Source organism: Ixodes scapularis, unplaced genomic scaffold, assembly GCF_016920785.2.
Source record: "Ixodes scapularis isolate PalLabHiFi unplaced genomic scaffold, ASM1692078v2 PGA_scaffold12__126_contigs__length_90152505, whole genome shotgun sequence".
Taxonomy (NCBI): domain Eukaryota; kingdom Metazoa; phylum Arthropoda; class Arachnida; order Ixodida; family Ixodidae; genus Ixodes; species Ixodes scapularis.
Genome location: NW_024609838.1, coordinates 17,462,008 through 17,483,735, shown reverse-complemented (window position 1 = coordinate 17,483,735; position 21,728 = coordinate 17,462,008). Strand labels below are relative to the sequence as shown.

General features: G+C 45.6%; 1 protein-coding gene across 1 annotated transcript in view; it reads left to right on the top strand.

The window, feature by feature from the left end:
• The first annotated feature begins 17,800 nt into the window (after positions 1-17,800).
• Positions 17,801-21,728, top strand: part of LOC8038920 — a 45,339-nt gene continuing 41,411 nt past the window's right edge. Inside the window, exon 1 of the mRNA XM_040501937.2 lies at positions 17,801-18,089. Coding sequence (XP_040357871.2) covers positions 17,976-18,089 — 114 coding nt within the window. The 5' untranslated portion in view covers positions 17,801-17,975. The remainder of the gene's footprint in view (positions 18,090-21,728) is intronic.

The following is a 21,728-nucleotide window of genomic DNA, read 5'->3' as shown; positions in this document are numbered from 1 at the left end:
ATATAAGAAGTAGTCTTCTGTAACGCAGCGAATAGGGCGAGTTGGTAAACATTATACATGACGAAAACCGCTCGGGGTGAAGACAACAAACACGAAAGGACGAAGTTGTTCTCGCAACTGAAGTTTTGTTAGTGAAATTAACAGAAAGAATACAGCGTAGCCCACACTGATTACATCAACAAACGCCTACTTATATATTAGGCACTACACAATATTTGGAGCTGAAGCGGTTCACACACAGCTTCAGAATCCGCTAAGTAAAAAAGAAAAAAAATTGGTGAGCTTTTTTCCGCACCCTTGAAAGGCCGGTGAGCTTTTCTCGCATCTGCCGGTTTTGCGGTGAGCTTTTCTCCGGTGAGCTTATCTCAGGTGAGCTTTTCTCCGGTGAGCTTTTCTCCGCCGCCCGTGTTCTACGGGGAAGTATACAAATTCGTTAAATAAAATTAACATATATTTTTATCCAGGAAAGTACAATAGTGGATGACTGTTAGCACTATTAACCGACAATTAAAGTTACCAACAATAATTCTTGAGTGTACTACATAACATATAGTTAAACTACAAGGACAGTTGACTCAATCGCGATCGGCCAGAGTTACATGGTGACGCCAACTGTCATTGAGCCGCCAACGATCACTGAGTTCAAGTGAGCTGGCCTAGCTCAGTTAAAGGGGCCATGGAACGAAATTTGGGCTGGAATGAATGAATTTAAATTGAGACGTTACTAATCGCATATCGTTTAGTGGGACAAAAGAAAGAGGGTAGTAAGTCAAAAGCCAGCTTTCGGTACGAACATTTCAAAACACAGCGGGCTATTTCGTACCTCCTTTCCTTCGAAAGCTCTCCGCCTTTTCTCTATGATACATTCGCGGTACCGAAATCACGTCAGCAGCGCCAAAATGACATCAGCTGAGCCCAGCTCACGCATTGGACGCGAGAACTGCGTCACTCGGACGTATGCGCTCTTCAACAATCAATCCGTCGACGAATATTTGGATTTGCGTTCGTGGCCAATGGGTGCCCCGACGGAACTAATCGTCACATGCGAATAATAAGTTCTATGGTGCACTTAAAAAGCACGGTGGAAGCTTGGAGCCATCGGACCGGTGCCCAAGCATGTCATGACGACGTGATTTCTCAATTCGCTTTTGAGTTGAGGATTAAAGCTAAGGAGACGGAAGTAGAAAAATCGTTTCATGGCCCCTTTACCTGATGGGGATTCGCCCCAATAGAGCTAAACATGGCGGCGTCCGCCACATCGCCACTCATGGCCAGCGCAAGCTAAAGTCACTGCAGCTTGGTAAAGTAGCGCCATTGCCTTTCCTACCTGCTAGCCGTACACAAACAGATACTAACATACAGACCACCAAAACCTCGCAAGGTGACTAGCTAATCGGCGTCCGTTGCCATGGCAATTGCCATTTTGGCCCCTTCATATCTTCGAAGCTTTGAGAGGGTCGTTCTAAACCAGTCGCTTCAAGATCATCATGGAGCATCGTGGTACTCAAGGAGTTCCTCGCCAGTATAAACGTCTTTGGCACTGTGTATGCAATAAACTTTTCAATCATGCCCATCTCCATGGATCTCTTACAGTGATTTTGTTCTTGTTGCGTATTTCAAGACATAATTGTTTTTCAGTGCCTCGGAGCTCCGATACCTTATGTGGTGATGGTACGAAGATGTACGCTTGCTTCGCCGATGTGTCGATAGCAAAATATTGGTGTACAAGAAACGTCTTTATAAAGCTACCCGTCACCAGCGAATGTAGATTGGCTTGCCAAGAATGGAGAGGTCAAGGGGAAAATGTTCATTTCCAGAGCCAAAATGGCGTCCATACAGGGAGCTTGGCTCCACTTTGTCATGATCCAGTGACCAGTGACTATAGCACCAACGAAGCATTTGCTATTGCGGAAGATTGAGGGAGACATTTAGAAAGTACCGTAGCAGCAAATATTGTCGGAAGAGGTATGACTCAGAGTCAGAGCTGTCGCTAGATCGATCATGGCACGTCGCGGCAGCCAAAGCTCGGCGAGGGACGACCATTGCGATGTCCATATTAAAAATAGCGCAAAAGAGACGGGACAAAAAGACGAAGAAGCACACAGGACAAACGCTAACTGTGTGCTTCTTCGTCTTTTTGTCCCGTCTCTTTTGCGCTATTTTTAAAGGACCTTGGCAACGATATTCAATTGGAATGTTTTTCGCTCTACACGAGCTTACTGGCACACCTAGGACTCAAGGATACTCACACGCAACGCCATTGGCCAAAAAACTCCTTTGTTGCGGTGTAATTTCAAGGACAAAATCGATCATTTTCATTCAATCTCTCCTTTGCAAAATTTGATGACGTAACTCGGGGATCGCAGTACACCCAAGTGACGATATTTGAATGCGGTTCATAGATTGGACCCGAGCATTGCGTGGGCACTCGACTTGGGCTCGTGACAATTGTTAGCTCGAGAAGCATTCGGGTTGTGACCCGTGTCCAATTGCTGCAATGACGACAACAGCCGAGCAATAACAATGTCTGGAACTCAGCGCGTGTCCTGCGCTTTGCCAACCCCAGCGCGTGGCTATGATCAACACTGGCGGCATATAATCGGCTCCAGATCACGTGGCCGCTTGTTCTGGCTGCGAGTTGAGGGGGTGAACGCTGCTCGTTTTTCTTTAATTTTTTTCTGGGACTTCTATTGCGTGGGGTGAAAAACGAACGCGTGTTTCATAGGTCATTAACGTTAGGGATCCGTTTTAAGCGGTATTTGCGCAAAGTACGAAAATTGTTGCATAGCTCCTTTAATATGAATGTCCACTACCAACTTGCCCAGCAGACCAAGCTTTTACATTGCGATGTCGTTGCCGATTAGACTTATACGTACCTCTCTGGCTTGAATTCGCGTGAAACGTTCTGATTAACGTTTCTTTATTCTAAGAACAAAACAGAATTTCATTTTATTTTGTTTTAGACGTTATAATGAATGAAAAAAGAACATTAAAATTATTTGCCTCACTTTAAAAAAAAAAAATGTAATGTGACACAAGTATTGGGCTCGTTTCGGTTTCAACTGTGTCCCTGACGCGTATCTCAAGTGAGTTTGTGAAGTCTATGTACCATGTAACGTCATACAACTCAGTTGAGGTCACTGACAGTTGGAAGAGGCCGCCAGCGATCATTGGCTTAATGACAGTTGAGAGCGCTCGTGTAACTAAGGTAGAAGTCACACACCAACGTGCGACTCTGATGTCGCACCGCTCCGTTGCCGCTGTTGTCGGCAAGGTGAACGCGCAGCGCTTCACTTCCTATAAATCTGGTTTCCCCGCATACTCACAAATCCGGACTTGTTTGTAAACAGGGTGTTGGTATGTAATATATAGTAATACTTAAACCTAGGAAGACCATAGTTTTCGAGTCATCTGCCATTTTTGTCATACTGGACAGTTGTGGTATTACATTTGACTCACTGGCGGTCCTCGTACGATTCGGAAACGAAGCGCCATTCCAGTTTCCTCGCCAAAAGGGACTCCATGATTGTCTCCGAAGAGTCAAAGGTTTTTCGCGTTCGTAAATTTCGAAAGGTCGCAAACAGGGTCGTGTACAAGTGTTCGCTAACCGAAAAGTCTGTCTTGCAAAGCGTTTTTGCGCACCAAGACAAAGTTAAAAGTTAAAGAAAACAACAAAACAAGCGATCGGTAACGGATTGGTGTAATAATGCGCTGTTCGCGGCGGACAAAAAGCTAGCGAAAACCACGAGGAAAGAGAAAAACAAACACAGGAGGACATCATTGTTGTTCGTCGACAAAAGCATGAAACCGTCACCGAACAAAAGGGCTCCCGAGAAACGAACACACGGGCATCGTTTGCTTAGTCGCTTGAGAACCAAGGAATACCGGGACACCGATAATGCGGACAATGGTCTCCATTGTAAGGCGTGTTCCCTTCTCTCTCGTGGGGGCGCCACCTTTTTACGCAATGCGTGACAGCGACATCGGCATCGTCTCCCCCTCCCGCGTCGAACCGGAAGCCATAGCGCGTCAAGACCCGAAAGGTATCGATCCTAGCAGTCGAACTGTCTAGGCTCTAGGCGAAGGCTTGCTGAAACGTTTTGGATAATGTCCAGTACCGTTGTCTGACCATAGATAATGGATGTTTCAGATTAAGGCATGCTGAAACATAAGGTGTGCAGTGTGCAGGTACAACTCCACCCTCAGAATCTCAGAAGAAAAACGCAACTCAATACCAAGGAATGTTTGTTTTTTTGCACCCAGAATGAGACACCAATAAACATGCGTTTCTATGACCTTATACTGTCGCTTTTAGTTGGACTGTAGTTTGCACCCGCTACTATTAACTATTTTGTCCCCCCCCCCCCCCCCCCCCCGTCCATAATGTTAAGGTGGAGCTTCGCTTGTGGGTGCAGTCTCCTGCATATCTTATGTTGCAACATATTAGTGGTAAGTGTTAAAAAAAAAGTACATTTATCTTTCCTTCATCGTTGTAGGCTTTGGTTGAAGATTTTGTTTTAACTATCTAAGTTTTGTTTCCCAATTAGGAAGACCTCTGCCGAAATGTGTACGTTCAAATATTTATCTTTCCTACCAGTACAATACTAAATGTTTTTTTTATTACACTTGATGCTCTGATTTAATTAGCTGGATTCGTTTTTGTGCATATCCAAATATAACAAGAGTCGTCGTACGGCAGTGCAATGTAAATTAATTCCAGATTTATTTTCTATAATTTCTTTTCTTACGCTTGTAATCAGTTCAATATTGAGAAAGGCAGACAGACAACCCTAACAACAAAGAGTCTGAGATGATGTCTTGAAGGCTAATGATAACGAAAATTATGGTTCGAGCTCGGGCGACCTCCATGCCTCAAAGATACAAACAAACACAAATACCGCGTTCTAGTTCGTCCTTCCTCGTACCACAGCGTCAGGAATGCAGTCTCAACACGTTAGTTCCACGCGAACGATAATTGCCTCTGTGGCTAACTTGTTTTACTTGTTAAATCCGGGTTCCTTCTCACACAGCCAAGAGAGTCACGGCACCCTATATCAATCGCCCGTGCCCAGACGATCCTCGATAGCCTTCCTTTCTCCAGTTCAATCAAGCGCCCAGGCGGAAGTACGTGTGGCCGGAACAATGCAAGAGCCCCTCGTCGTCTGCGATCGCCGGCGCGCGTTCTTCTTTTTTCCCACAGGGCGTTTCGTCCAATTTCTCCGTTCCGCGCGGTCATTTTAGCCCAATCCGTTGGTCATCCCGTTTCGCGCGAGACGCGCTAGGGCCCGGCCACGTCCCATCCCTCCTTCACTCATAACCCTGCACCAGCAGCGACGTGCACGGAAGAGCGGCCCGACCTCAAAATCTCAAGGCGCCCGTCGCCATCCTTCCCTTTACACCGCGCGTTACAATGGGCTCGGCCGGCGCCGTCGTTATAAATGCAACTTGAAGACAATGCAGCCCTCCACAATTTGCAGTCGCCTTTTACGAACAACAAAAGCGCGCTGATGAGATTGTAAAGCTCCCCTCCTCCTCCCCTTCCAACTGAAGGGACGTGTCTTTTCGGGGCCACGGATGAATTGCTACGGTCCTCCTCTGGCACACCCTAGAAGACTCGCGATGATGTCCATGGGCTGTCGGCGTCTGACACGGAAATGAAAAGGGGATCGTTGGCAGAAGACAAGATGAAAGAAAAGATTTGATTTGGTTTGCATCGGTTTCGCGGACTCTTCAGATCGAACGTCTTTGAGGAGCTGCGGGCGCCCTAATGATACGGTGTACCAGGAGTCTTCAAGACCTCCCTCCCTCTTAGCTTCCATGAAGCCGCCGTGCCCCTACCAGGGCATACCCCGTGAAGGGATGGTAGTTATATATCTTGCTATGTCATGGCTATGAATGTATCCCATTACCTGAACGATAGATATGGTATTTCAGGTTTTTTTTTTACTTTTTTTGTTAGTTTTGTTGTCAAAAGATTGACGGTGAAGGTATACTGTTGACAAGGATTCAAGACAGATTCCATGGGACGTTCTCTACAGTCATGAGATCAGTTCGGGATCATCTTGTCTAGGTGATAAAAAAGACGGTATATATATTCACTGATAGATAAAGAAACGTTCGCTTATTGTGGTCGCACCTCTCGTGATTTATTGTTCGGTGTTCCTATCAGCGAATGTCACAACCTCATTGGTGGCGGCGCGGTAATAAGATGATGTTCTTATGCTGTCACGTGACCATATTACACTTGGGTGATCATTTCACAGCCAATCAGGCCGTCAAAACAAGTTTCATTTTTTTTTTTTTTTGCATATACCTGAATTATGTTGGGTAACTAAGAATACATACATCTTCGGTTGAATCCTCTTATACACATGCGGGAAGAACGCTTATTTGTTACCAAGAGCTCTTGATCTATGCACCAAAAACGCCAAATCTCTCGGCAAAAAAAAAAAAAGAAATAAATAAATAAACAAATAAATAATAAAAAAGAAGTTAATAACAAGCATGGACTTCGGTGAGGGTCAGCAAGGGTTGCGGAAACCCGGAAGTGTTGCGCTGCCCATCTTTCGTCGTAATTCATCTCCATAGAGAGCCGAAGCGCACCCCCCCCCCCCCCCCCCCCCCCCCCCCCGAAACTTATCCCAAATACTTTACTTATCCTCATTTCCTCGCGTTCCGTGACCGTAAGCAAGGCTTCGTTAAGGGGGGGAGAGTCGGCCGCTTTTTTATCCGGACACTCAGTTGTTTTCTTCGGATGCCAGCAGCAATGAGGGTCGATCGTTACCGTCACCGATCGCCCCAAACTGGTCAATTTAATTGCCCCAGACGCCGTCAATGTACGATTAATGATTACATTATTTATCGTCGCGTCAAGGGGACTGGGCCTCCGCGTGCGTGCATGCCCGACCCTGCAAAGTGTCAGAGGTCTGCCGCACGGTTCCATGGGAGCGACCTCGCATAAGTAGAATCCGCGTCTGCCCTCTCTTTAACGCTCCGTTCATCCCCGCCGAGTTGGCAGTGCGTTGGAAGCTACGTGCTCGCTGGACGAATCGTACGTCTTTCGCTGGACGAACCGTACGTCGTACCTTTCGTCACGTTATTTCGTTCCCTGCCATACCACATCGCGCTGAGAGTGGGGTCAGGTGATGAAGAAAAGGGGGGGGGGGGGGGGGGGGGGCGGTTAGGTCTGGAAAGCGCGCTGCCCCCACCGCATTGCCAGCTTAGGGGTGAACGGTGTGTAGGTCAGAGCCGTACGTCTCTAAGAAAGAAAGCGGAGAACAGGAACGTTTAGAGAAGACAAAACAGCTGGCCGCATCCGCCCCGACTGCAATTACTGTCACGCGGTACCTCCCGAAGAAGGGAGAAACAACACGACTCGTAGATCTATTGAAACGGTGCGCTTGCGATGTATTATAAATCGTTTTTCGCGGTGTGCTCTTCTTCTGCGGTTTAAACGGCCGCACGTTACGGTCGTGCTTTGCCAGTAGAGACCGAACGCTGCGAAAGTGTTTTGTAGTAGCACTTTGTTTCATCCGCGAAACGTGGTTTGTTCTCAGGATATGCGGATCAGGATTTCGTTTTCTTGTTTTATTTTTTTTTTTTTTTTCTTTGCGATGCCATGTCGGGGCGGTTTTCAATATGGCCCCGTTTGCCCTGAGATGCTGACAATGGACCTTTTTCACATATCGACGGCACCAGGCGGTGGCTGCACGAACTTAAAATCGAGGAAGTGACCTACCTGCGCTACCAATTGATAATTGGAGCTACGCCACCTGTTTTTTTAGCTCTCTGAGCTGCAGCGCGTGCCCAACGCGACTTTGAAGAGGGCATCCGTGGCGTCCACCTAAACGTCGTGTTTTTCTTTCTGTGCGCTTTCTTTTTTGTGTAACACAATTATATATAGGCTGCAATTAAGTGTACGACTCCCTGATCCACAACCTCCTTCCGAATTTCCTCGATTTTTAGTGCCGACTTCCGCCGCTTGGCCTAGGGAGCTCGCGCGTGCGCAGAACGCTTCTTGGAAAGGTCCATTAAATATGGCGCTTGTTTCTTTTTCTCGAGAACCGACGATTGAATTCCGGCTCCTGTTTGTCCTGGTATCCCTGAAACCAGGCAATTCAAGATGGCGCCGGTCTTTCCTGAAACCTGGCGACGACTGGCCGATTCAGAAGTGAACTTCGCGGAGATAGACTAAACTGTTACCATATATGTTTCTCCCAAAAGAAGAAAAAATAATTGCATTGTTTTCACCTTTTTTCCTGAACTGTTTGATTTTTTTTCTTACCCTGTCCAAAGGGGAGCGCGAGAGGCGGGACCACATGTGCCGCCACCTAGTAACGAAAAGAGTATTTGTTTTGTTGTTGCTAGAACAGCATAAAATAAATTCAGAGCTCCGTCATTCTCTGGGATCCTTCTACAGTTAGATGTGATTGGCTCTTTTTGTTTTCTGCAAAAAAGTAAATTCACAGGAATTTTCTTCTAGGGTTGTATTTATTTGTGTGGAGATAAGTCACGAGGTGCACTCGAAGCTAGTAGACCACAACGTTTGCTGAGAAATAACGTAGAAACTGCAAAACCAAGAACTTAAAAAACGAAGTGTGCGAATTCTTTGGATTGACATTTTTGAAAAGAAGGAGAAGCAAAAATACCGACCGGTGCGGTCGCGTTTGCGCTTGAGAGACTACCTACCAACATGAGCGGAATGCGGCTGTCGTGCCAAAGATGTCGACATATTTCGTAACGAGATGCGTAAAGGTTTTGACGCTTCCTAGCCGTCGCTTGTCATGCTGCAGAGTCTCTGTGACGAACAAGCCACGTCGAAAAGTAATATACACCATGAAGCGAACCACAAAAGCCGGCGCCGTTTTTAAATGCAAATCGTGCATCCAAATTTTCCGTCGGAGATTTTGTATATTATACGTTCAGTATTATGACGGATATCCATATCTGCTTTCCGAACTTTCCAAGATGAGCTATTTTGGGGGAAGAAATGCCCTTTCAAAACATTTCTTTATTATTGTTGCTGTTGTTGTTTTTGATTTATTAACTTAAACGATGGAGTACATAATTTTTGAGGGAGGACTTCTACTTCTGAGAACTGTAGTCACTGAGAAAAAAAATACTAAAGCAAAAAACCGACAATTTTGACGAAATCAAATCGGCGTTGGTATAATTTAGATATGATAGTATAATTTGATGTGTTATTATGACTACAATGTCTACACAATTACAGGTATAATTCTAGTTTCAAATTTGAGGAAAAAATTAATTCTCTTTCTGACTGGTTTTGCAATGCTGATTAGAAATGTTCACGCCAATTCAACACGCAAAAAAAAAAAAGAGGAAGATGTTTGGGTACAGAACGAATTACTTCGAAATATATGTGCACACTGTTAATACGTGTTCGTGAAAGAATCGTGTCAAACAGTATATTTTTAATATATTTTTTTTTCTTGAAATGATGTTTGTGTGCCATTGTGGGGGGCAGAGAACACGTGAAACTGATTTTTAGCCCCCCGGTCTCCACTTCTGCAATGGGATGACACAGTAAAAATTCATGCTGTATTAAATTGTGTAATATGATATTTATTGTATTATATATTTCAGGCCCCCTCCCCTCTCCCTTACCACGCAAGAAAAAGCTTATGCCGCGAAACCGCAAAAAGTAAATAGCACTAATTAACTTTCGCTACGCTTCATTAGATGAAGAAGCCCCCAAAGCTCAACGCATACTCCATCTTGAACTCACAGGACCGCTTTCCTTTAGGTAATTTAATGATTCCTCGCCTTGTGTTTGTTTCGCTTCGTCGGGGTACTTATGTGTTATTAAGTGTACCGGCTGCTCTCTCCCACCTTGTACTTTTTTTAGACATCGTCGTTTTGCGGTTGGGAGAACGCAGCTCCTTCTGTTTTCGCTCCTTGTCAAGCAGGAACTGTGTACCACCGACGAGGCCTCTGCGGGCCGTTCTCGAAACTGTGTTCGCGCGCTCTCTTGGTAAACATTGTCTTCCCTTCTACTCATTGTTCTGCAACCGCTGAGAGAACTGGGTTGTTCTTCCTGCTTATTGAATGTCTACGTCTTGTTAAAAAGGCGCGTAATACGGCCGCCGGTTAAGTATGATTCTGACTGTTTAATTATAATGACCAGCAAAAAAAAATCCTGAAAAAAGTTAAAGTCGGCAATAGTACAGTAGGCCACTGTAGCAATAGGATATGGGAGCAGACATCCATTATTTAGACACCTTGGAGGTGTCTAAATAATGGTTGTCTGCTTCGGCATCAAACTCCAAGTCGTTAATTAATTAAATAATTAATTAAGAAAGCGCTTATTGGTCTTAAAACAGGGATGGGAAGAGTGGGAACTTGTCGACGGCGTTACGGCTTGCACACAAACATGCACATAGAGTATACGCGGTTTACCTAGACAGACTCATAGACAAAGTCAAAGAGCGAGGTAGGAACTTGTCTCCGCTTGTCTGGTGGTTCCACCGTAAAATCATTCAAATTTTAAACCACTAGATGAACGAATGAAGATGGCTGAGTCGGTTCAATTGGGCGGCGGCTTGCGCCACCTAGCGAGTGTCCCGCTCTCTTCTCTTTCAAGCGGACAGTGGGACAAACCTTATTTCCTTAGTTCGGGAGAGGAAGATAAGTATCTTCTTTAATATAGAAATAGAAAAAAAAAAAAAGTGGAGAGCTCGTTTCAAGAGAAGAAGTAAAAAAAAAAGTATCTAGAAAAATCCCATATCGCCCGCAGCCACATACCACGAATAATTTAATTTATATCGCAGCGGGCCGATTCATTTGCCTCTGGGTACACGCCTCTCCTGGATATGATAGTCTCAATATGTCTGTGCTGTGCACAAAAGCCCGTCAATCACTCACTTGTAAACCGCGCCACGCGACCCACTTAGCGTACCGCCCTGGTCCTCGGCCGCTAAAACTAAAGCTAATTCAATATCGGACAAATAAAAACCGGGGAAGTCTGAAAGAAACATTTTGCAAGAAACAAAGTCCTCGCTTGAAAACAAATAAAAAAAAAAAGGGTTGGAATCTGACTTGTCAGTTTTGTGGAGCGACGAGCGATTATGACGGACGCGGTGAAGGCTCTGGAATACTTCGGCGGACTTCCTCGTGCCAATCGTTGCTGCGCGCTCTTTCATCGACGCTTTCTTCGAGTGCCATTCACAAAGCGCAACGGCCACCAAGCGAGCAACCACAAGCGAAGTTTGCGTAGCGGACGACTGTAGGGCCGTTTGTCCCGCGAATCCAAACACCCCCTTTCTCAACCTCTCTCTCACACATGCACATATGCACACAAACATCCGTATACACACACGCACACACACACACGAGCACATACACATACGCACACACTTGTACACACATACACATGTAGATACGCACACAAATACACTTGCACATACACACACACACATATCCGGACGCCCACGCACGCCCGTACGCACATGCACATAGACACACACTCACGCACATGCACATACACACGCGCACACATATACATGCGCTGACGCATATACATACATACATACACACAAACACACATGCCCGCACACACACGCGCTTTCTCTCTCTCTCCCTCCCTTTCTCTCACTCGAAGTAGATCGAATAGAGGGTAATTGGACACTCCGAGTTTCATCAGACACGCGTCAGCTATGGAGGACGGTCTGAAAGGCGCCCCAACAAAACCGCCGTGGCGCAAGCGTGAAAACAAGCTGCACTGAATGGACGCGATCAGGGCCCGTGTTGGAGCGACCAAAGGATGCGTGTACAAATGGTACGATCTGGCGGTGGAGCAACCAGAGCACCTCTTCGCCGTTTTATACTTTTGTTTCGGTGTACGTGGACCCTGTTCACGAGAGGCACGCACGATGCGAGGCTACTCAGGTCGTGCGAGATGAGACATGTAAACGTTACTCAGAAACAGTTACTAAATATCGTTGCTCGTTAATTGCTCAAAAAGTAACTAAATACGTTACTCGTTACCGAAAAAAGTAACTAGGTAAAAGTAACTCCTTCGTAGAAACGCGTGAGATAACGGTCGCAGTTTGCTGGCGAGTGATAAATAAACGACAGTATCTGCAGAGGTATACTTTTTTCATTGCGGTAGCACGTTTTCACTCCACCCCTTTCCTGCAAAATTCATGTCTGCGCATCAAAACGCATGCTCATGCGCATGCTCGGGGGAGGGAAGTACATGTGCCATCCTCCTCTCCCTATCGCGCGTATACGAGAATCGCGGGACGATGTGCTCAGTGGATGCGCCGTAGTCTTTGCAGTGCCTCGCAAGAGTGACACTTGGAGAGAAGCAAACTATCAGAGAAGGAAAGCAGTGCATGCTGTATTTAGACATAATCTGCAGCGAAACACAGCCAAAGCAAAGCCCCCCCCCCCCCCTTTTTTTTTGTGCGTTTGTTTTTCTACTTAGAACGCATTGTCATCTGGAGTTTTTCGTTAGATTTCTTGGACACTTTCGGTTCGTGGTTCTTAGCAGAAACAAGACTGCATAGGAACAACCAGCCTTTTCTTGAACTGCGTCCGTGGTTACAATACCCGATTTGTGGTTCAGCCAACATTGCAGACCACGCCTAGTACAAGAAAGTCTACAATATAAAATTTGACAGTCAAAACAAATAAACGTCGTCTGGACGCGGCAATTTGAACGTTCTCTCTCAGATTTATATTTTAAGGGTTGAATAACAGTATTCACATTACAAGTAAGCGGCAACTCGACAATGCATGTGTGCTAAATTAAGAAATGGTCATCTTCCATGGCGATAAAACAACCGATAAGCAAATATTAAACGACTGCCATCCTCTCATATCCCGTTCCGAAACTATCATCAGCTGTACTACCATTAAGTTCCCATAAAGTCTTTCAAATAAAGTTATGGTTGTGCATAGTAACAAGTAACAGACATCAAAAGAAACATTCTTCTTTTGCTTTATACCCCTGCAGGAAATCGCCATTACATAATAAACGCAGTAGATATCTCGGTCCGAGTCACATTTCCCATTAAATCCACGCCTACAGAACCGCAGTCCCTACATATCGCGATCAGTCAATGGCAACTTGGTGTTAAAAAAAAAAAGTGTTTTACAAAATTGATTTGGGTCACGGTACCTGCATGTCGTATAAATATTTCTGTACATTAAACTAGTTTTGTAGGCATAACAAATATCAGTAACGCTCAAAGACGATACAGTTTTTTTTTTAATAGTCACTGATGGTTTAAGTAACACAGGGTGTGGCTTATCACGTAGTAGTCGCTTCTCGAATTCTGATTGGTCAATGGTGTTCTTATCAGCTAACACCGTAATTTCATTGGCTACAGAGCAACAACAGGATGCTTGGGGTCACGCCGTACGATCACCTTCGAGCATTTATACTATTTTAGCGGCTAAACCGATCACGCGCAATAAATGATCCTGCGCTTTTTTTTTTTTTTTTTTTCCTGCGCGCGATTTCTTCAGCTATAGTCTCCCGGTACTTTTTTTACGAGCAACAACAACCAACACAAATTACAAAGCACATTGCGCTCCAAGAAAATGGCGGTTGCGGTCGAACAGGGGAAACGGAGTTTTTAAAATGAAGCGTGCGAAGTAGGAGCGGGTCACTGGACGTTCTCTCTCCCTTCGTCCTCTCTCAAAGTCCGCAGGTCAAATCGTCATCTCGTCCAATTACTTTCAGTTTGTCGACCATCCAGTTACGGTCCAGCAGATTCGTCACTCAAACAGGGGTGGTCGCCGAGCATCACGCAAAAGCGGGTAGATCGATGCCCGTCGGTCGCGAAATTGCTTCCATGAAGGTTTCATTACAGTTATATAAAAGCTCCGGTTTTTTTCTGTATTTGTATTGGGGGGCGGGGGAGGGTCGTGATGTCCGTGTACTTCATTTCAGTTTACAATGGGCCGCAGCGGAGCCATCCCTACCGATTGAGCGGTGTTTTAAACGGATCACGTGAGTACGCGCTTCCAGCGTCGCTGCGCTTTTCCGAAGGTCACGTGATATTCACACAAGCTTTGGTCGGCCTTCACGTCTCCTTGCGTCCTCTTCGGTCTTAGCCTCCTATATACTGACAGAGCCTGGCAGATCACCACAAGAAGCGGCCGCCGAAATGGAAAAGGTAAAGCGTCAGACAGCGGATGAGAGGAGAGCCACGTGACTGGCGCCCCGCTGCGGCGAGACGCCGAAACATACTTATATGAAACCTCAGGCTACCACGTCATTCGCGGAATTAGCAGGGGGCACGAATCCCATCATGTTTCACAACAGTGCAAGAGCCCGTACCACGTGCGTCCACGACCAAAGGTGACGGCATTCCTAACAAATCGCTATAAAAAAATCATTTTTTATTGTTAAATGATTGGTTTGGTAGGAATGCCACTATTTTTAGTTGTGGACGCTCCTGACATAAACCCACTCATTATCTTCAAAAATGTGTGAAGTACATGTCGCTTGTATATACTTCCACGAAGAACGCTTGAGGTATTCATATATTACCGCGAGCTGTTTGTAAAGTACTAAATTATCGTCTACCGAGAGCAACGTTTTTCTGACAGTATCAAAGGACTCTAGTGAAAGCGTACTCACCAGTGCATGTTGTCGTTTCAAAGCTCTATGACCCGCAAACGAGATCCCGAAAAATCGCTGAAAACCGCTAAATTTAGTCAGAAAGACAATAACGACTGTTTAATGCGTTTCCTCTCAAACTAGTTTAAAAAGCAGTATAATAAATCAAAGAACAGTTTAGAAGGAAGCTTTTTGTTTTGACTCAAACTGCTTCCATGCACAGAACGGTGACCCCGCTTCATCTTGCTGTCACCAGGTATGTTCCCATGCCTTCCAAAGTACACATGCAGCATTTGGTGGCAGTTCAAAGCTTCAACGACCAAATTCATATGCTACGCACAATTTCAATATTTTTTTAAATGGAATTTGATTTGTATGGTGTCCATTGAAACTTTTGCTAACCAAGCTTAAAGTTTAAAATCGTATAGCATTCTTCTGTGTATGTAGTTCTCTACATACTTCACTGTTCCCCTTTCATCTGCCAGATTTCAAAAACGCGTTCATGCGCTCATGTACAGATTAGTTCAAATCATGTTCCAAATGTGTGCTACCGTATTCTCTCCACATCTCAATGGCTTAGCGAGCGACACTCTTTTTGAACGACACTTTTCCTTACAGTAAGAAAAAAATGTCAACTCTATGACTTTTCTTTTTTTATCGCTGAATTCCAGCTATTCTTTTGTAATAAATGGTAGCTAAAATACATTTTACAGCTAAAAGTAAAACGCTAGCACGAGTTGAAAACCGCCAAAACAGCCGCTACCAGCAAAATGGCTATTTCTCACAATAGGCAACACTGAAAACGTCCTAATTGGCAACACTGGCCAGCACGCAGCCCCACAACATCGGCCACGAGTTCCTCAGGGATTCGCCACGGAATTTAGCGGAAAGCACATTCTTCACAAAACTTTGTCGGAGAAACTTTCAATTACGACGACGACCAAACCGTATACCGATCAATTCATTAGACATTAAACAAAGAAATCACGCATGAATTGTTCAAACCCTATTTAATGGTTCGAGGTCTTGACCCCGTGACAAAAACAAACAAAAACAAAACAAAAAAAAACTAACGAACAATAGAGCTGCCGATTTGGGTCTTTGTAGTTACAACACATCAGGTAATGTAATGTCACGTAATAATTGTGTATAACGTGAATTTCCTACCCACTCCCATGCCCGTTTCGACCTGGATGAGCCCCATACCGGCGAATGCGGTCGTGTAACACTACATGCGTGATGCACGTTAAAGACTCGGCTGTTGCAGTCGTACTGCACTGGCTCATCTACAGTGGGTAACAATGTTGCTAAGCTCCCGCTGTTTAAAATAACTAGTGAACTTTTTTTTTTTCGCTTGCATAATGTGTGTTGAACGGCAATTCATTCCGACTGGTGGTGTAGAATGTCCGTGTGCAGTGCGGATATTGTGTGTGGTCAGGTTGCAAGAGTGTGTGCAGCGCATCGGCTGTCGCGCTGCACTTCATTTTCAGGACACGACAAAGAACCGGAAGATGTTTTTGGTGAGCTCTGTGCTTGCAGACGTCTAAAGAAAATCTCGTTCGAGCACTAAATTAAACTAGCAAAGCACCGTTTTTTTTTTGTTTTTTTTTTAATGATTTGTGAGCAATGCGATTTTGGCTTTCGAAATGCGAAACAAGAATTTTATGCTCGCGATCGTGGGTTCCGGCGTTCAAACAAGTTTCGTGACCCGGTCGTTTTCGATGCACCGCAATTTGCCAGAGCGTGAAACAAAAGGTATGGCTCCTTACTTAAAACATAAAATAGGCTTCAAGGGGCCTCCATATACACTTCCATCATACGCTACCAACGCCTCAAAAGAAACCGGCTCTTGTCTTTCCTACAGCTTCGCCTACTTGTGACTTTGCCAACCTTCTTCCAGTTCAAAAGTCAGGTATGAAAAAAAAAAAAAAAATAGTTGACACCTATCGTAATTTCACTTCTCGAAATCGGCACCCCCTTTTTTTCGGGGCGCGTGTAATGTATCGGAAGGCTGCGGATGGGTGAGGCTGACACACTAAGGACTCTGCTGCGCCCATGGAATCGTTAGCGATCAATACCCTATACGCCAAAAAGCTACTATCGACTCCGACTAACGCGAATTAGACGGTTATAGGTCGACTACACGTTGAGTGAACTAAAATAGGGGTGTGGAACGGACACCAACCACATCGTTTGTGGTAAACGAGACAAGTATGTTCCTTCGCAATATATATCAGTCTAGGTAAACATGTTCCAGAAGCTAGAACTCATTATAATAAAACATTACACAAACTGCACCGATTTTACGCAACAAAAACATATCGTAATTAACAAAACATAACTTCACATGACTAAAACAAACTATACAGACTTTACGCATCAAAAAACAAAAATCAACTTGACAAAACTGATGATGTCTCCTGTATGGGGCACGAAACGTCCGACTGAATTGTTATTTTTGTTATGTAAAGCCTTTGTAGTTTGTTTCATCAACAGTCAATAGAAAACACTCGCATGTCTACTTTTCTTCCAGATCACGTGGACACTAGATAAATGTAATCTATGGTAGAAAACATGCGAATGGCAAGATCGAGAAAGAGAGAGAGAGAAAAGGTTTTGGACCCAGGAATGCAAATCTGCGCCGAGATACTGTGCACAACATTGCAAGTGATCAGTCCTAGCGCTGACTTTTTTTTTTTTAATATTTTTCTGAATTCTCCCGATAAATGTCAGTGATTAGTTCTCATCACGCTGCTGCTATTGTTGTCAAAAGTAAGACGAAGTGGTGTTTAGGAACAGGTTTTATATCGCGTTTTTTTTCTTCTAAGATCTTGAAATTGGGTAAAGACAAAAGGGCGGACTACCTTTCAGGGACGGGCATATACAATTATCCCTTTGGACATTACCTAACTCTAAATACAAACGTAACAAAATCTCGCGTAACCCGTCACGCGTAATGGAACGATCTCTCCAGCCCTTTCGCTGCATGCACACGGCGTTCAGCGCGCGCTCTTCCAAGACAACAAAACCACGCGGACGATCCCACCCAGCGTTCTTCGGACGTACTCAAGAGAAAAACAGAAACAAAAACCGTCCCGTTGGACCAGTTCCTCGCCATCACCGTTCCCCTCCTCCGCTTCAATGCCACACTCTCTCCTGGAAGAAACAGCGACGGGCCTCCGCCTCTCCCCAACCTCCCACAGAAGCGCAGAGGAGGCAGCGTCTTGACCACAGTGGACTCAGCCGGCGAAGCATCGCGTGTGTGTGTACCCGCCTTCGGCGCTATAGCTGCCGGGATTCCGCGGTAACGCATATAAAATCGGACAGCGTCGCGCGTTTTGCGTGGGACATCTGTCACAGAAGGAACACCACCGGCGTCTGGATGGCGTGTGCTCCGTGCGCTATGAGGACGCTGGTAAGCGCGGCGTGGTTGCTTTTGTTCGTCGGAGGAGGTGTCTTGCTGAGGAGCCAAGCTGACGCCGCCTTCCAGCGTGCTGTGAGTATTAACCGTATTGTCGATGATTTGCTTTGCTTTTGCAAGCGGGTATAGCTTAGATGGTCCCTGGGAGCTCCTCCTTACTACATCCTAAATCTCCTGTCACACTATTGGTGTACATTATATAAAGGAGACGGTGTTCGTTGCGGACATGATGACGGAATCATGTGCGCGGAGAGGCCTCGAGCATCTTGGAAACATGCTTGAGTCGTACATGCGCATGCTTCTAACATGATCTGCAGGCGGTGTCTGCGTGACTGTCTTTTGTATTATGTATCAGCGATGGGACTATGGCTTATAATGGCGCGTTTACACTCGTGGATTTGCGGGCGTATCCTCGCAGTGGTATGCGGATTTTGGAGCCGCGGGGGGCGAAATCGACGCGTCGTTGGCGGAAAATCTGGATATGTACGAGTGTCCCCGGACTGATTCTGATTTTCCGCCAGCGACGAGTCAACTTTACCACCTTGCACAGCAAGAAAAGAAAAAGAAATCCACTTTTTGTTTGCGCGCAGATTCGCCGAGCAGGAATCCGCAAGTATAAACGAGCCATAAGAAAATCTGGAGCGTTTCGCACAAAAGCACGCGGGAAGAGTCGATCGCTGCAATCTACAAGACGAGCTCGGTGAATTATGAGACTTATTATATATTAAAACAAAAGAAAAAAAAGTGTGTTGTGAAAATGAGCATGACGTTTCACGTGTTTACGTCATTCATAGTGATACAGCGCATACATTTATTATTATATCGAAACTTTTTTTTCATAGTCGTTAATATGCAATAAACCCCTTTAGAAAATCACGTGCCGATTGTTAGAAGGTCGGGACCACCACTGCACAATATGGCGGAGCAAACTAGAAGACACGCCAACACATACACTAAAACCGTAAGGTCACGCGGTGCATGCCTGCGCGCTTCATTGGTTCATTAGTCTTGTGATAACATACGCACTGGCAGGCAACAAGTGCCGTGACGTTGCGCTTTTGGCGCTGAATGTCTTCATCCGCCGTCTCGTGGAGTTGACTGTGCTGCACGTCGCATCTGCGTCCGCCACTGTCCGCCATTGTGCAGGGATTCCACAGCTTCCAACAGAGGGCAGACCTTCGAGAGGGGTCTATTCTCCGTGCTCTCTCCGTAGACTGGTTCTCCTAGTAACTTGCGGAAAAAGTAGACATCCTGACACCCTGGAGTTGCTAGAGAGCAGCGACATCATTTGCGGTGTCAACGAGTGTGACGAAGCGGGATTTAAAAAAATCAATTGCGGTGTATAACAAACAAAATGGACTGGAAGCTGCCACGTTCATCCAGAAATTGTGCTTCGTCATACGCGTTGGTGATCGTTGCTTGTAAAAGGCAGTGCGCAGTATCAAGAGACCTTGCTTCTTTCTATAATGAGTGGGAAAACTCCCCAGCACAAAAAGAACGTCCCGAGAACCAATCGTAGTCACTCACCGCTAAGCTGACCGCGGGCGGTGAAAGCTATGTGGAAAGCAAGTCGTCTGCTTCTTGCACAGGAGTTGCGGTGACGTCAGAAAGGCGCCGAGTTTTGATTGGCTCTGATCGAAGGATAGTGGATAGACCTCAAAGCAAGCTGTCTTCAGGTCTACCCACTATCTTTCATTCAGAACCAATCAGAGCTCGGCTTTCTGACGTCACCACAACTCCATCAAAAGAAGCAGACGAACTTGCGCTCCACATACGGAGTGCAATTTCGTCTGCTTTTGCAGGGGTTGTGGTGACGTCAGAACACTGATCTCTGATTGGTTTTGATTGAAGGATCGTGGATAGACCTAAAGACTGCTTGCTTCGAGGTCTACCCACTATCCTTCAATCAGAGCCAATCAGAACTTGACATCGTTCTAACGCCAACGCAACCCCAAGAAGCAGACGACTTGTTCTCCGGATACGTGCTCGCCAGTTCAATCATCTTCCTGCCTTTCATCGCTTGACACCGCTGTGCGATTGAGTGTACGCAGAGAGCGCGATCACGTGGTACGAGACCGATGGTTGACTGGCCCAACAAGCATGTAACTTCCACCACTCTGTCAGCTTCGTGATGCACCCAGTACAATCCCATTTTTAAGAATGCGTTACTATCAAATCAAGTTGCGCTTCGACCAATCACGAGGACTCTGTCGCCCTCATATTTTTTTTTTCTATTTGAACCAATCACAGGCTACGTTTACATGAATGCGACCGATTCGCATCGAATTAAAAGGCTTCCAATCAAGGGCGCCCAATCTTCCTATTTCCTCCCCTTCTCAATTACTGTTGTCAAATCTCAATTCGATGTGCTGTGTTTATTGGATGCTACGTTGCGCATCGAATTGGGAGGAAACCAATCACACGCGTCCAGTCCCTCTGCTTCTTCCTTTTCTACCCAATCGCAGTATTGGTTTACATGAACGGGACCGTAGCGCATCGAATCGGGCATGGGCCAATCAGACGCACCCTGTCTCCCTACTTCTTTCTCTTCTAACCATCTACTACCAATAAAAAGAGTTAAATTTCGATTCGATGCGCCACGGTCGCGTCCATGTGAGCTCAGCCAACATCGTCACATCTCGATTCGACGCGCCACGGTTGCATCCATGTGAACGCAGCCAAAGTCGTCGTATCTCGATTCGACACGCTACGGTCGCATCCATGTATCCGCAGCTTTAAGCTGCGTTTACATGAATGCGACCGTAACGTATTATTTCTATTTTGATTTGTAGTAGATAAGTAGAAGAGGAAGAAGTCGAGAGGCAGGGGACGTGCGATTGGTCCCTGCTAGATTCGACACGCATGCGATCGCGTTCATGTAAACCCAGTCTCCTCGCAATGCGATACGCTGCTTTCATATTTACGTAGCCACAGGCACTGCGACACAACGACAAACACTACGATACAACGACAAATCCTTCGCAAAGTTTTGAGGTATTCATGCGACCTGCTCCGAGATGAGAAGCCACCTGCAACAATATAGTGATTTCTCCAAGACAGGATTTGGGCATCGTCGTCGAATTGCTCGGCTCGTTTGACTGCCGATTTCCTCAGGGCATTTTTTTTTTTTTTTACAATAACTGGCAGTTAAAGAAACGCAGGTTGGGGCTTATCATATGTTCACCATTCTTGCTTCGTGATTCTTTCTTTGAGGTTTCTTATCAGCTAATGCCGTAATTTTATTGGCTCCTGAAGGATAATAAGAGGCTCGACACTCCCCGCGCCTTCAGTTTCTAGAAATGTCAATGCCCATAAGGTAGCTGAACCTCTGGCAAATACCGAGCCAATGCTTGAAGCCAGTGTACTCCACTGCGCTCAACTCAGCTAGCCCCGTTTTGCTTTTCCCAAGTTGTCTTGATACTATACCTCGTTTCAGCGTGAGTCCAGATGCAGCCGACTCTACCAGGTAATGGGACCAATCAAGCAGCTTTCAAAGCGCAAGTCGTTAGAGCTTTACTGTTAATTACTGATTCAGCGATCATATACCACGTACAGGAAAAGGACGAACGCCATGATGGTGCTCTTTTGACGCTATCTGAGGGGGGTCATCACCTCGTAGTGTCGGTTGCTTTTGGACTCAAGGTGAGACGAAGTATGGCCCCATGTGAGTTGAGTGCACGGACCGAGTGCGTGCTTCAATCAAACCCTGAGGCT